Below are 14,225 nucleotides of genomic sequence, written 5' to 3'. Positions count from 1 at the left end.
AAAGGGAAATGTAGTAATTATACAAAGAAAGCTTTATCCCAGTTATGATCATTAAAAACAAAATTTCCAATGGGACTTTATGTAGGGCAGACTAAGCTACATAATGGACCCACCCTAAATAGCATCTTAGCAGCAGATGCACTCACAGATTTCTCCTAGAAGTTCTCAGAGAAGCTGAAGATACGGCTTCAAAACTGGACCTTTACATGAGCTCCAAGCAGTGATTCTGTAGGTTGCTAAACCAATGTGACTCAGGTGCACCGGTTTTTAGAAAAACAGCTTGATCTGAAAGCAGGATTTTGAGTTTTTAAAGTAGAGAATGGATTGCATGTCCCTGGACAGTTTTCCCCATAAATTCCTTCTCTCAGATGGGCTTTGGCAAAAGATAGCAGATAGCTCAAAAGCTTGTACCTTCTCCCTTGGGCCTGGAGGGTAGATGTGGTTTATTTTCTGTTTGCCTTTTATGCTCTTGGATTCAGTATTAAGACTGAGCCATCCTCAGAATTCCCAAAAGAATAGAAAGTCAGATCAGTGATGTCATATGCCTTGTATTTGCTGTGCAGCTCAGGTATTTCTCTCCAGGAATCTGATCACCCTAAGAATAGTGAAATGATAACATTTATTTTAAGAAATTGCTTGGAAGGAGTTAAAAACTTTTTTTTTAAAGCATGGACATAAGCTTAGAAAGTTTCTTAGGTACATATGACTTTTAAAAAAATGTAAAATAAAAACCCTGCTCCTTCTGGAAATTGTAGACACAACCTCTGGTGAGGAGCTTCTACTACATAGTTTACGATGCCTGTCAGAGCATAGGCTACTGAGAAAGTACGTCACCCAAATACGATGCTGGTGGAAGGACAAAGAAGTGAGAAAATATTAATGATAATGACGGAGGATGCTGCCTAGTTGCGTCGTGTTGGTTGAAGTGATGTGCAGTAGTGAAAGGACATCTGATGTCCTCGGGACCTGCTGTTCCCATGAGAATCTCCATCTTCCTCCAACCTCAGAGTTGAGTGACCTCCAACACTTACTGGTGTGGAGGTAATTCAGGTGGAAAGTATCTTTAGTTTGAGTTCCTGGAGCAAAAACTCAACAGATCATAAGTTTATGTGGTAAATTATGAAACTTTAAAATTCTTTAAAAATCACATTATAAGTAGGTCAGTTTTTTATTCCTTTTTTTAAAAAACTCAAAAGATACTGATAATTATTACAATAATATTATGAATGAGCTGTGTTTTAATTGTGGTAAAATAAACATAAAATTTACCACCTTCACCACTTGACTTCTATATTTCAGTGGCTTACATACCTTCTCATTGTTGTATAACCATCACTACTGTCTAATCTCCAGAACTTTTCATTTAAAGATGCTGTCAGTGGCCACGTGTTAGTACTGAATCCATGCAGGACGCTTGCTCTGTAAGTGGTTACCATGCTATTTTACAAAGTCATGTTGAAACAGCTAGGCTACCCTCTCAAGGTAACCTTGCTGCAGTCTTCAGCATAAGTCAAGTAATCAAAGTGAAGTACTGTCCTGCTCTGTCTCCTCCCAGTGCCTATCAGAATTTCAGATGGATGGATTTTCTTTTGGTGAGGCTTTTCCTGTATGTTTCTTTTATGTTTTTCTTTCACTCCTTGGCATTTTTTATGTTATTTTAATGTTACTTCTAAATCTATATGGAGATTGGCATCCATTTTTATTTAGACTAGATATTTCAGTGTAGTTCTGTGGTTCTGCTTTATGTAAGAACAGCTGAGTTCAGTAGAGCCTGCTGTGGGTACATCGTGGGTCAGCATGTTGTGGGTGGCCGTGGCCCATGAGAAAGGCACCCTGGCCACTTCACTTGACAAGCACTGCAGCTGCATGGGTGATTAAGGCTGCTGGTGCTGATACAACCGAAAATCGCAGGAAGAACAGGACAGTCCCACACGTGCGAGTGCTGCACTCTTCCCAGACACTGAGTTTTGAGCCTGGCGTAGTTCACTGGTCCATGGGAGCGCAGGTGAGGAGAGACTTCCTCCTGCAAGGAGGGTGAGGTCTGCCAACTGCTCAGATGTGTGCCTCCTGGACTTTCAGGGTGAGAGGGACTGATTTAGGAGAGGGATGATTGAAAACAAGTTCTGTGAGGAGAAAGAGGAAAGGGCCAGTGGGAGGAAGGCTCATGGGAGGTTCTGACATGCATCCCCCCCCAGAAGGTTGGGAGTGATTTATTCTGGAGAAGGAACCCAGTGAAGAAAGAGATGCTTCGGACAGGATGGGAAATAAGGAGCGAGATTCTAGAGGTGAGGGGCAGCTGGCCCGGGGAGGGGTGCGAGACCCACTGTGCCTCTGTGGCTGGTGCTGAGGCGGGCCTCTTCCTAGCTGGCTGTCCTGCCTGGGGTGGGCTAGCGCCCGGGGACAGGAGGGACAGTGACTGGGGGGCATTGGAAAGGCTGCTGGGGCAGGTCAGGAGGGGCCTTGAAACCCTCAGGAAAGAATTTGGATTTTGGTGTATCTGTGGATGTTGTTAAAGAGTTTGATGTGCCTATCGTGTGCTAGGCCATGTTTTAGGTTGGGAGGGAATTGGAGAATGCTGGACTTTGAGAACTAGGAGGGCTTCAGAAGAGAGTCAGCTCCCAGCTCTTGATCTGGCAGCAGAGGAGGTGGGAGAGCAGAAAGACTGAGACACCCACCGACGGCTTAGGGCTGTGAGCAGCGTCCTCACCAAGGAGCCCTTGTGCCCCACCGGCCGCTCCTTCCTGGCTTCTGCCAGGGTTTCTCCTCCTCAACCTTCTCGCAGGTGATGGGACCCAGGGCTCCACCTCCTTCCTCCCATAGGATCTAACCACCATCTCTATGCTGGTGGGTTTGGTGAGGTTGTAAGTAACACAGTCAAGTGACTGCTAGCCCAGTGGCTAAGGTCGTGCAGGGTGGTGGGGTGTAGAAGATGGGTGCACCATGCAGTCCCACCTGCTGTGTTATCTCAGAGGTGCTTAGACCTCAGAGCCTTCTCTCTAAAACGGCCACAGTGGTAATGCCCATTCCAGGAGGGCTCCGGCTGCCTGCCAAAGACAGAGCCATCTGCTGGCCCTCAGTATTGGCTTCAACTCCCCCATTCTCAGCCTCAGTGAGGCTGCAGTGTAGGGTGTTTTTTCTTCTTCCCCACCTGCTCCCCACTCTGGTGTCCTCCTCGCAGCCCAGGCTCTGTGTGTGGTGGTCCCTGTCATGCAGGAAGCAGTGGGTGCTGTGGAACAGGCTGTGTGGGGCTGGTCGCTGCTGTTCCAGGACCACTGCAGCCGATTGCCTGGGAAAGGCATCAGGGAGCAAGATCAGGTGTCTGAGGGGTTCCTGGGTGGTCTCACTGTGTAGCTCATCTGATGTGAGGGGCCTTAGGCTCTGGCGTGCACTCTCCCATCAGGGATTAGAGTGTTTCATGCTGGCTGCTTCTTCACCCGTCTCTTCTTTCCTGGTGTTTGCTGCCTCTGATGCATTAGGGCTCCTGCTGTCCTACCTTAGTGTTTAATAACAACCAGCACCTCCATCACTACTCTTACCACCTCCCTCTCATTTTATCACACTCATTCATTCATTCAGCACATAGTGGCTGAGCTTCAGTGACTGTGTGCATGTGCAGGTGGCTAGGGGCACGATGCCGAGCCAAGCTGGCCTAAGTACTGCCCTCTTGGTGCTTAGAGTCCATCTTTACCTGCACTGGCCGGGCCGAGTCAGTTTCAGAACTGCAGCTGTATCAAGTTCTGCATTCAACACACTGGTGTTTCTGCCCATTGGGTACATGGTCAGTTGAGATGAGAGTATCAGGGAAACTTCCTCAAGGGACTGGTATTCGAACTGAATGCTGAGATGGACAAAGAGAAGATGGGAAGAGGATTTCTCAGCAGGGGAGCTTGGGTGGCTCTTTGTCAGCTGGGGGCATGGTGTGTTCAAGGGTGAAGGGTCAGTGTGGCTGGAGCACAGATGGCAAGATGTGTGCAATGAGGTGGGATGGGCGGATGAGGCCAGGTCAGGCCTTAATGGTAGCCGGAAGGAATTTGGTTCTTTCTTGAGAGCCATGGAAAGTTGTTTCAGGGTGATATGCTCAGACTCATGTTTTGTAAAGGTTTGTCTTCTGAATATGGTGAATGGGTGGGGAGATCAGTTAGATGGCTGCCTCCTTAAAGGAAGAGCAGTCACTTGGTTTCCTAGTCTGCTTGGCATGCTATCACATATCACCATCAGCTGGGTGGCTTTTAAGCAATAGAAACTTACTTCTTACAGTTTTGGAGGCTGGAAGCACCAAGGTCAAAGCACCAGCAGATGGGTGTCTGGTGAGGGCCCTCTTCCTAGTTCCTAGAGGCACCTTCTAGCAGTGTCCTCACCTGGTGAAAGGAGTGAGACAGCTCTGTGGGCCTCTTTTATAAGGACCTCAGTCCTATTCATGAGAGCTCTGCTCCCATGACCTAATCACCTCCTAGAGGCCGCACTGCCTAAACAGTCACGTTGGTGATCAGATTTTAAGACACGGATTTTGGGACGCACAAACATTCAGACCATAGCACTTGGACTAGGGCAGTGGCAATGGAGATGGACAAAATTAAAGCGATTCGAAAGAGAGGTAAGAACTAACGGGATTGGGTGATGGTTGGCTCGTCAGGGCTAGGAGGGAGGCCCCTAGAAGGATGCCCACATTTCAGGCATGCACAGCCAGATGACTGATGATGGTTCCACCAGTCCCTGGGACGAGGAGCACCAGGAGAGCTTTGCTGGGAGGGTCCTGAGTTTGGGCGTAGTCCTGCTGGACTTGAGGGACCGTTGAAAGATCCAGAAGTTGAGTACGCACTTGAATATTTAGGTCTTGAACTTAGAAAAGAAGTTAGGCCTGGAGATAAACTTTTGGGAATCACAGGCATGTTGGTGATAACTTAGAATGTGAATGTAGATGAGTTCCATTTATGGGGAGAGATTACATAGAGTGAAAATAGGGCCTAGGACCAAGCTGTAGGAACCTCAGCAATGGGAGTGGGTAGAGAGCTGCAGGGCTTGTGGGTTCTGGATGCATTTGGAGAGGTAGAATTACTCTTCACTGTTTTCTTGAAAAACTAAACACTGCTGAGAAGCAGACTGACAGATGGTCACTGGATTTAGTGGCCTTATCAAGAGATGTTTGGTCAGATGATGGAAAAAGGATACCAGGCCAGAGTGGTTTGATGAGTGAATGGGTATTAATGGACAAATCCAGCAGAGACAGCTCTTTGGAGAGGGCTGTCTGGGAAGCGAGGAAAGAGCAGGGGCCTGCGGGGCCCAGGGAGGCTGTTTCCCTCTCTCTGCCTCTCTAAGATGGGAGTTACTTGAATGTGTTAAAGACTAAAAGCTGATGGGAGGACAGAAGTAGTCACTTGAGAGAGGGACATCGTGCCTTTGCGAGATGGGCTACACTGCAGCAGGTTACTGGGCCACACCCGGGAGGAGCAGATGAGAAACACATGTGAGGAGAGGTGGGTGCAGAGGAGCTGGGCTGTGGATCTGCAGTGGGAAGTTGAGGAAAACATCCTTCTGCCCTGTCTGTGAAGGCCGAGGTCCTCTGCAGAGATCACCCTCCTAGCAGGATGCAGAGGGCTGAGGGAGGGGATGAGGTGTTGTTCCATGAGGCGGAGAGGGAGCCACCCAGAGAGCCAGGGTGGGACCGTCAGGCCGCGCTGAGGATGGTGCAGCTGCATGGGCACCCAGCAGCTCTGCGTGCAGCTCTCCCGCTGTGCTTGGTGCTCAGGTCCAGACAGATAGAAAATAACTGTGCTCCTCCAGGGCTGGGGTTTTGCTGGACCTGGACCTAAGGTGTGTTGCAAGGGGAGTGAGGGAGGTATGTGCATTGGCAAGAGTGTTATTCCAGCAAAGGCCAGTGAAATCTAAAGTGGAAAGGAAGAGGCGGGAGAAGGAAGGGCTGGCTGGTGGGTGGGCTAGGTCCATGGGCAGTGCTCTTCAGGCCTTTTTACGTATCCACTGCGGTATGGGCATATACAGACCACACATTCATGTGCAATGAAAGCAGCGTTCATGAAATGACGTTTATGCTTACTGTATGTAATGCATGCCGACTTTTTCATTTTATTTTGACAAACAGTTGTGTCCTGCTAAATTTACTTCAGGATACATTAATAGGTCATGGTTTGCAGGGTGAAAACACTGGGTGAATCTGAAGTACAGTTGTAGTGGAAGTCATCCAGTGAGTCAGCTGGAAGACGAAGGGTGGCAGTTAGAAGACAGGGTGCCTGAGGCATGGATAGTGAAAGTGGACCACTTCCGGGAAGTGCTGTGTCGGCCATGTGACTGTGGGAGTGAATAACTGAGGTCAAGTCGAGGAGGAGGTCATGGAGTTGACCAGCTCAGGAGTTGAGAGTCCAGGATACTGGAGGCTCCACCAGGGTCCCCACGGATGTTGGGATCACTTGGGATGACAGTGAGACTTGGAAGACTTGGGAGAGAGTGAGAGGGAGAGGCAGACAGCAGGGCTGGTGCCAGAGTCCTGGAAATGAGAGTGGGTGGACAGGAGGCTGGCACATGTCAGAGACAGGCATGGAGCATGGGTGCAGAGCTGCAGTTCAGAGCCTCAGAGAAGCAGGTTTCTCAGAAGAGGGGAGGGGTCGGCCTGGTGGTGGCAGTGAAGGCCCAGGAACACAGGCACACTGCTTCTCAGGGTGATGCGGCGCCTCACGCTCGGAAGCGCTGACTGGTTGTTGGTGTGATTTGTGTCACATCTGTAGCCACTGTACTTTAACTTCCATGAGGAGAGGGACAATATTTGTGACACATTTCTCTGAGCTCCCAGTGCTAAGTCCTAAACTGAGCCCTGTGAGAGCTCCTGTGTATATTTGAGAATGAATATTAAGTGATGAGACACACAAAAGCCCAAGTATAATCTAGGTTATGAAGTAGGCCATGAAAAACCAATGATAGTATTCTGGATTTTGATGCCACACACAGCATTTCTAGTGAGTTTTACAGAGTCATGATTTTCTGTGAAAATCAGGTCTGATTGGCCTTTTTATCCTTGTCAATCTGTGTTTATTTTGCAGAGTTGTTCCATGATGGACGTAACTCTTTTGGATGAACATGGGAAACCCTTTTGGTGTTTCAGTTCCCCGGTGTGCCTGAGATCGCCTGCCACACCCTCTGACAGCTCTAGCTTCTTGGGACAGACATACAACGTGGACTACGTTGATGCGGAAGGAAGAGTGCACGTGGAGCTGGTGTGGATCAGAGAGACCGAAGAATACCTTATTGTCAACCTGGTCCTTTACCTTAGTATCGCAAAAATCAACCATTGGTTTGGGACTGAATATTAGCAGTAGGTGGCAAGTTATTGTTGTTATTTAGTTGTTTATTTTTGACTGGCTTTGTTCTTGGTGTTGAAAGTTGAAATAAAGCAAATCTGCAGAGTGCTGTGCGATGCCTTTCATCTCACATTAGAAATTATGATTTATGGGTCATTTTTAAGTTAATGTTTGAAGGATTCAGTTATATTTTAAAAACAAAAATAACAGTGAAACTTCATATAAAAAGAAAAAAAGGTATTTACTTCTCTTCCGCCCTTCGTTAAAAATCTAAGAACTTTTACTTAAGCAAATGATCATGTGATCACTCATCACTCTGTGTGTGTGTGTGTGTGTGTATGTGTGTGTAGGGGTGTGTTCTTACAGATAACGGTTTTTCTTTTTCTTTATTGGTAAGAAGCTCAAATGAGAAAATGTACTTAAATATTAACATAAACTTCATTATATTCACTAGAATTAGAAAGTGCTACATTCTTGACAGTCAGCAGCCATATTGGTATTTAATAAAGTTAAATAGACCAGTGGCCTCATTCACAAGGAAAGATATATCTGAAATCATAAGGAAGTTATAACTTAAAAGAGCAAGGCACAGTACAAGTCCAGTGGGGACACCAGCTCTGTGTGAGTGGGGATAGAGACGGATGAGTTATTGAAACTTCCTCTGCAGAAACATTTTAAGAAAATTGACAGATGATCAGGATTCAAATAGGGGTGATAAGTATCTAAGCCTATGTTATTTTAGGGCATTTGGTTCTACATTTGTTTTAGATTGTGTTGGTTGTTTTGATTATATTTTTATCCCCTACTTGAAAGTTCCCCTCCAAGGTGGTTTTCGACGTCCTGCCATGTTCCTCCTTCTCAGGCGTGCATGAGCACATTCCCCCTCTCTGTGTTTCATTCTTCTCCTGTTTAGTGACCTGGCCACTTTCTCTTTGGAGGTATGTGTATGATAGTGAGCATGTGAGAGTGCAGAATAAAGAGCCTGAAGACAGCAATCAAGTGAAGATGGGGGACAGATATTATGTTCTTGCCCCAAAAAATGTGAGAGTAAAAGGATTTCTGCTGCTGACACCGTCCTCCACCCTCCTGTCCTCCACGACCTTGGGCCAAAGTCCTTGGGAAGAGAGGAATTTGAAATGCGGTCAGATGTTGTGAGCACTGGGCTGTGTTATTTCATGGTGTCACCAATGAGGGAATGTGGAGTGTCTTCCCCAGCTGAGTGAGCATCAGGGGAAGAAGGAGGTGCTGGCCTGAGCACTGAGCCCAGATGAGGACTAGGAGTCAGGAGAGGCCAGGGATGCCCAGTGCCGCTTACAGAGCTGCGTTGGAATACAACCACGAGAAAATGCATGGAGACCCCCCTGAAGCCCGTGGGTTAAATTGTGCGGGACTAGATGTCCTGACAATACTGGAAACATAGTAGAGCGGGGGAAGAAGCCCTGTTCTCTACCTCCTGTTTAATGATGTTTGGATGGAGGAGGGAAGCAAGGACCTCCAGGGATGGCACAGTGGAGCTCTGTGGACATGAACGCCTGCCTTCCCTGCTAGACTGCTAGTCCTGTGAGCAGGGACAATGGTTAACTGCTTCATCTCCAGCACCTAGGAGCATGCCAGGTGCTCCATAATCGATACTCAATAACGATTTGTCAAACCGATGGAAACCATTATCGGGATATACCAGCAGCTATGGGAGCATGAAGGAAGCAGGGAGCAATTCTGACCGATGATTCTGGGAGTCCCTTACATCTCAGGTGACATCTGAGTTCACCCTGGAAGGGAGGTTTACTGGGCAGCAAAGGGGAAGGGTGAGGCGGAGGAGGCAGTGCTCATAAAGCCTTGGTGCTTTTAAGAGTCTCATGAAAACAGGTGTGCATGCCACACACAACTGAAAGATGCCAGCGGACAGCCCTGTCCCAGTGTCACTTACACATGTCTGAGATATTAATATTCAGCTTTTAAAGCTGTCTCTTACATTTGCCTCCATATTTCTAAATAATTTTAAACATATCAGATTATGAATTCTACTTTTTGTTTCTCCCAGGATACTTCAGCCCTGGAGATCCATCTCTTTTTGCTGTGAACTGCTTGTTCTCTAGCCATGCTGGGCAGCTGTCATTCTGGGGTTCCCTGCATGCATCCTCCATTTTATGGAATCCTGTCTTCCTCTTTACTGGTTCATATCCTTTTTTTCAGTGGTGCACGTTCTCCTGTGGCTTTCTAAGAAAGATGACACGGAAGATATATTTTGAATCTATGAATTTCTGAAAAATATCTGATGGATAGTTTAATTGGGTACCAAACTGTAGGAAGAAAAATGTTTTCACTGGGAACTTTGAAGACAGTTGTTATCATTGTTGCTGTATCTAATGCCACTTTGCCTTTTCTTCCTCTGTATGTGGTCTTCTCTCTTTCTCTAGTCGCTGAAGGCTTTTAGGGTTTACTCTTCTCTCCTGGTATCTTAAAATCTCAAGATGATGTGCCTTGGAATACGTTTTTTGCATTCATTATGGGTCATTTTTATCTATGAACTTGTGTACTTAAGTCTTGGATTTAAAAAAAATCAGACAGTAGTTTCTTTGCTGTCTTTCAGTTTTGTTAACTGTGATTCTTTCTGGATTGATTCTCTCAAATGCCTTATCTTTTCCATCTTATCGTCTGTCTTTTAGTCTTTTGTTCTGCTTTATGGAATATTGCATCATTTTTGTATTTTATTTTTTATTTTGGTGATCAGGGTTTTACTTTGTAAGAACTCTGTTTTCTAGTTCCTTCTAAAGCATTTGTGTCTGTTTTATAAATGTAATATTTTCTCTAAAGCAGGTGTTGGCAAACTTTTTCTGCACAGGCCAGATAATAATTGAGGCTTTGTGGGCCATATGGTGTCTGCTGCAACTCCTCAACTGTGCCATTGTTGTGTGAAGTCAGCTATAGATGGTACACAAATGGGCATGGTTGTGTTCCAAAAAGACTTTATTTATAAAAACAGCAGCTGAATTTGGCCTTCAGGCTGTAGTTTGCCAAGTTCTGCACACATCTCTAGGTTATTGATTTCAGTTTTCAGTAAAGTTTTTATCTTAACTATTTGGCAAAACCATAGTAGTAATAATAGTCTTAGGCAAGACTCTTCAGTAGATACTAAAATATGTGGGTGAAAGTATGATGAGAAAGGAGATATTGACATAGTCTCAAAGATTTTGCCACAAAATAATATTAGTTACAAAGGAAAAAATAGGAAGTTCACAGTGAAGGAGCCTAGGACAGCACCTTAACCAGTGCTTAGCAGCGTCAGCAATGGGCAGACGTTTACCTCCTGATCATGCCATGAGAAAGACACCTTATCACTCTGTGGCATTTTATCAAAAATGTATCACAAGGATGGTAACATGGGGAAACATCAGACAAATACAAGTTGGAGGGAACTCTGCACTTAAATTTGTACTTGTAGTCTACAGTCCCCTTTAAAAGTGCCGGGGTCATAAAAGGCAATGTCTCCTCGACTGGAGGGGGCAGATGAAAGCAACGCGTGATCTCAGATGGGATCCTGGATCAGAAGATGGCACTAATGGAACCACAGGTGAAATGCGAAGAGGGGCTGTAGTTTATAGCATGTCAGCATTCATTCCCCTGACTTTAATATCAAAATGTGACGTCAATATTTGGTGAGTCTGAATGACGGGCATATGGGAAAACTTTGTTATATTTTTGCAACTGTTTTGTAAACCTGAAATTGTTTCAAAGTAAAAAGTTAACATAAAAAAAAAAGGTTTTCACATCTTCCCATGCCCTTTGTTTTGTGGAATTCAGGCTGTCTTTGTAGGTCTATTTGCCTTGCTCTCAGGGTTGCCTGTTGGAGCCTCTGTGTCTGCTCATATTTAAGACTCAGGCCCTCAGAAGTGCAGCAGGAGGTCAGCCGAGGGAACCCACTTGTGCAGGAGGTCTGCCGAGGGGACCCACTTGTCAACTGATGGCTACACTGGAGTAATTGGGCCCTGCACTGCGTTTGGTACTGGGACCTCCAAATATGCGTATTAGGAAGTCTGTTCTTTAGGGCTGCCAGTTTCTTCACAGGAGAATTCTCCCATTTCACAAGAGCCCAGGGTTGTGCAAGAGTCCCCCGCGTAAAGGGTGTGGAGAGGGGCTTGCTGTGGTTACAGCCTGGAGAAGGTAAACCTGCCACAGCTTGGGCCATGCTGAGAAGGGAACAGCATGTCCAGATAGAGTTGGACTTGATTCTTTACATGATCGGAAGTTCTTAAATGTTTTGCTTTGTTTTCATATACAAAGGTAATACATTCAAATAATAGGAAGATATAAATCAGAATATAAATGAAAATTTTGTTTCTAAACTACTCCACCTCCATTTGGCCAAAGCAAACTGTCATTGGTTGGACGTGGTTTTCACACAGATGGGAAAGGATGGATTGGAGCAGGAGGACGTGAAGGCAGGGATAACAGGTGGGAGGTCGTGGTGGGAATCTGAGCAGAAGTAACATTTGTGTGCTCTTGGCCTCCTATGATTAAGGGTGTGAGAAAGGGAAGTGGACCAGGACATGAAGCAAAAGATCTTAGGGGAAAATAATTTACCTTAGTAGTATTTAGGTGACCAGAGCTTTCCAAACGTTAGCAATTTGAAAACAACTGGTAAATCTACTTTGGGAGACACTTAAAAATGTCTTTCTCCAGGTTCCTAAATGACAAGACAATATATATATATTTTAAATCAAGGGGTTCAGTTTGATAATTATTTTAAGTTTTTTTCTTTTGAAGCACTCTCAAACTTACAGAACTGTTAACAAGTGCAGTTCAAATAACTTTTTTTTAAATGACTGAATCATTTGAGAGTAAGTTGCTAACAGGTTGCCCCATCACCTCTCAATACTTTAATGTATATTTCCTACAAACAAGGATAGTTTCCTAATAACATAATCACAGCCACCACAATCAGGAGATCAACACAACTGATGACAATGATCTCATGCTTAGACCGCCCCCATTCACGTTTCCCCAGTTGTCCCAGTAATGACCTCGTAGCAGAAGGTCCAGTTCAGGATCAGGTGCTGTGTTTGGTTGGCCCATGGCTCTCCTCCCCTTCACTCTGGAATGGCTCACCAGGCTTCTTGACTATTACGACCTTGATACTTTTGAATGTCACAGGCCAGTTATTTAATAGAACGTCCCTCAATATGAGCTTGTCTGATAATATGTATTCGATACTGTTTGGCTGTGTTCCCACCACATCTCATATTGAATTGTAGTTTCCATAATTCCCACGTGTTGTGGGAGGGACCTGGTGGGAGGTAATTGAATCATAGGGGCAGTTACCTCCATGCTGTTCTCATGATAGTGAGTTCTCATGAGATCTGATGATTTTATAAGGGGCTTCTCCCCCACTTCGTTCTGCACTCTCCTTGTTGCTGCCAAGTGAAGGACATGTTTGCTTCCCCTTCCACCATGAATGTAAGTTTCCTGAGGCCTCTCCAGCCGTACAGAACTGTGAGTCCATTAAACCTCTTTTCTTTATAAATTGCCCAGTCTCAGGTATTTCTTCATGGCAGCATGAGAACGGACTAATACAGCATCTTTGTCAGAAATACTGCAGAAGTGGTGCTGTGTTCTCACTGTGTCCTGTCGGGGTCATAGGATTTCAATTTGTCCCCTTACCAAACTGTTCCCTGCAGGCCCTGGATGACAATGGTGTCTGGCATCTTCTCTGGTTACTTTTCCCACCTTTGTGATGATTATTTTGTGGGAGGTACTTTGAAACTAGGTGACTGTCCTATTCATTGGCAAACTTTTAACATATTTATTTGTTTCTATCAGTATAGAATCATGGTTTTCTTTTTTTCCTCACTGGGTTGTAATCAGTTACCATTATTATTTATTTCTGTGCTCAAATTTTCTCAGGTCTGTCTGGCAGAAGCCCTGGCTAGTGATATGTCCCCCATCCCTCGCTGGACACTTCCTTTCTGGAATAAGGTGGTTCAGACTCATCCTGTACTTTCCCTGCCACAGCCCTGGAATCAGCCTTTCTTCAAAGAGCGTGGCTTCCTTCTGGTGGAGAGTATTTGGAAACAAAGATCTGGGTGCCAGGCATGCTCATTCCTACTGAGGTGTCACTGCTTCAGTTCCTCTCCAAGAACAGCATCAGGAATGTAAGTATTCCCCCTCATATGTATGCTACACATTCACTTATATCCTTTTTTTAGGTTGTTGCAAAAGTAATTGCGGTTTTGCCATTACTTTTAATGGCGAAAACTGCAATTACTTATGCACAAACTTAATATATCCGCAGATATTGAAAAGCACGAATTCACCCCTGTATCTTCAGTTTCAACACAGCACCACAAGGTCATTCTTGTTTTCTCCTTTGGATGCTTGTTTGCTCGCCTGCCCACCTGACTCCCATCATCCTGAATCTCTTTCCTCCTCGGGGCATCCCATCCCATCTCCCATCACACCTCTCTTGCAGATGCCTCGCTTCCTCTCCTGGGCTCTGACAGATTGTGATGAGAGGCTCAGGCACAAGGAGACCCTCTGCACTATGCCAGGGCCCCTACCCCTCATGCCTCAGGGCGCCCACTCCTGTTTGTGCAGCCCTCGCGTCTACTGAGGCTCAGAAATGTCACATTCAACCACTGACCTATAGGATTAAAGATTATTTTTCATGCCCACAACATCCTGGCATTCGGATGGATGATGGGCAGAACTCGTGGTTACTTGCACCTCCAAATGAGAGAAGGCTGCCAGATAGGGCTGCTTGGGGGTTGCCCCTGGGGACAGGGTAACAGCAAGCTGGCATTGCAGAAGCAGCCTATTAATGGTGAGCTGGATGTGGAGGGAGACTAGCTAGGTCTTGCAGCCTCCCTGTGGATTGGCTGACTTGAATAATTCTGTGGGCACATCCTAGTTGTCTGGTACCTG

The 14,225-nt window shown here is 45.8% G+C and overlaps 1 protein-coding gene across 6 annotated transcripts in view; it reads left to right on the top strand.

Annotated features, from left to right (window-relative positions):
- The window catches only part of FBXO15 (F-box protein 15), a 74,468-nt gene extending 67,056 nt beyond the window's left edge, over positions 1 to 7,412 (top strand). For all 6 annotated transcript variants that reach the window (XM_055367981.1, XM_019014206.3, XM_055367982.1 and 3 more), the window contains one exon: positions 7,050 to 7,412. In XM_055367981.1, coding sequence (XP_055223956.1) covers positions 7,050 to 7,319 — 270 coding nt within the window. In that variant the 3' untranslated portion in view covers positions 7,320 to 7,412. The remainder of the gene's footprint in view (positions 1 to 7,049) is intronic.
- Positions 7,413 to 14,225: the final 6,813 nt, after the last annotated feature.

Source organism: Gorilla gorilla, chromosome 17, assembly GCF_029281585.2.
Source record: "Gorilla gorilla gorilla isolate KB3781 chromosome 17, NHGRI_mGorGor1-v2.1_pri, whole genome shotgun sequence".
NCBI lineage: Eukaryota > Metazoa > Chordata > Mammalia > Primates > Hominidae > Gorilla > Gorilla gorilla.
This window is presented reverse-complemented; position numbering and strand designations above follow the sequence as displayed.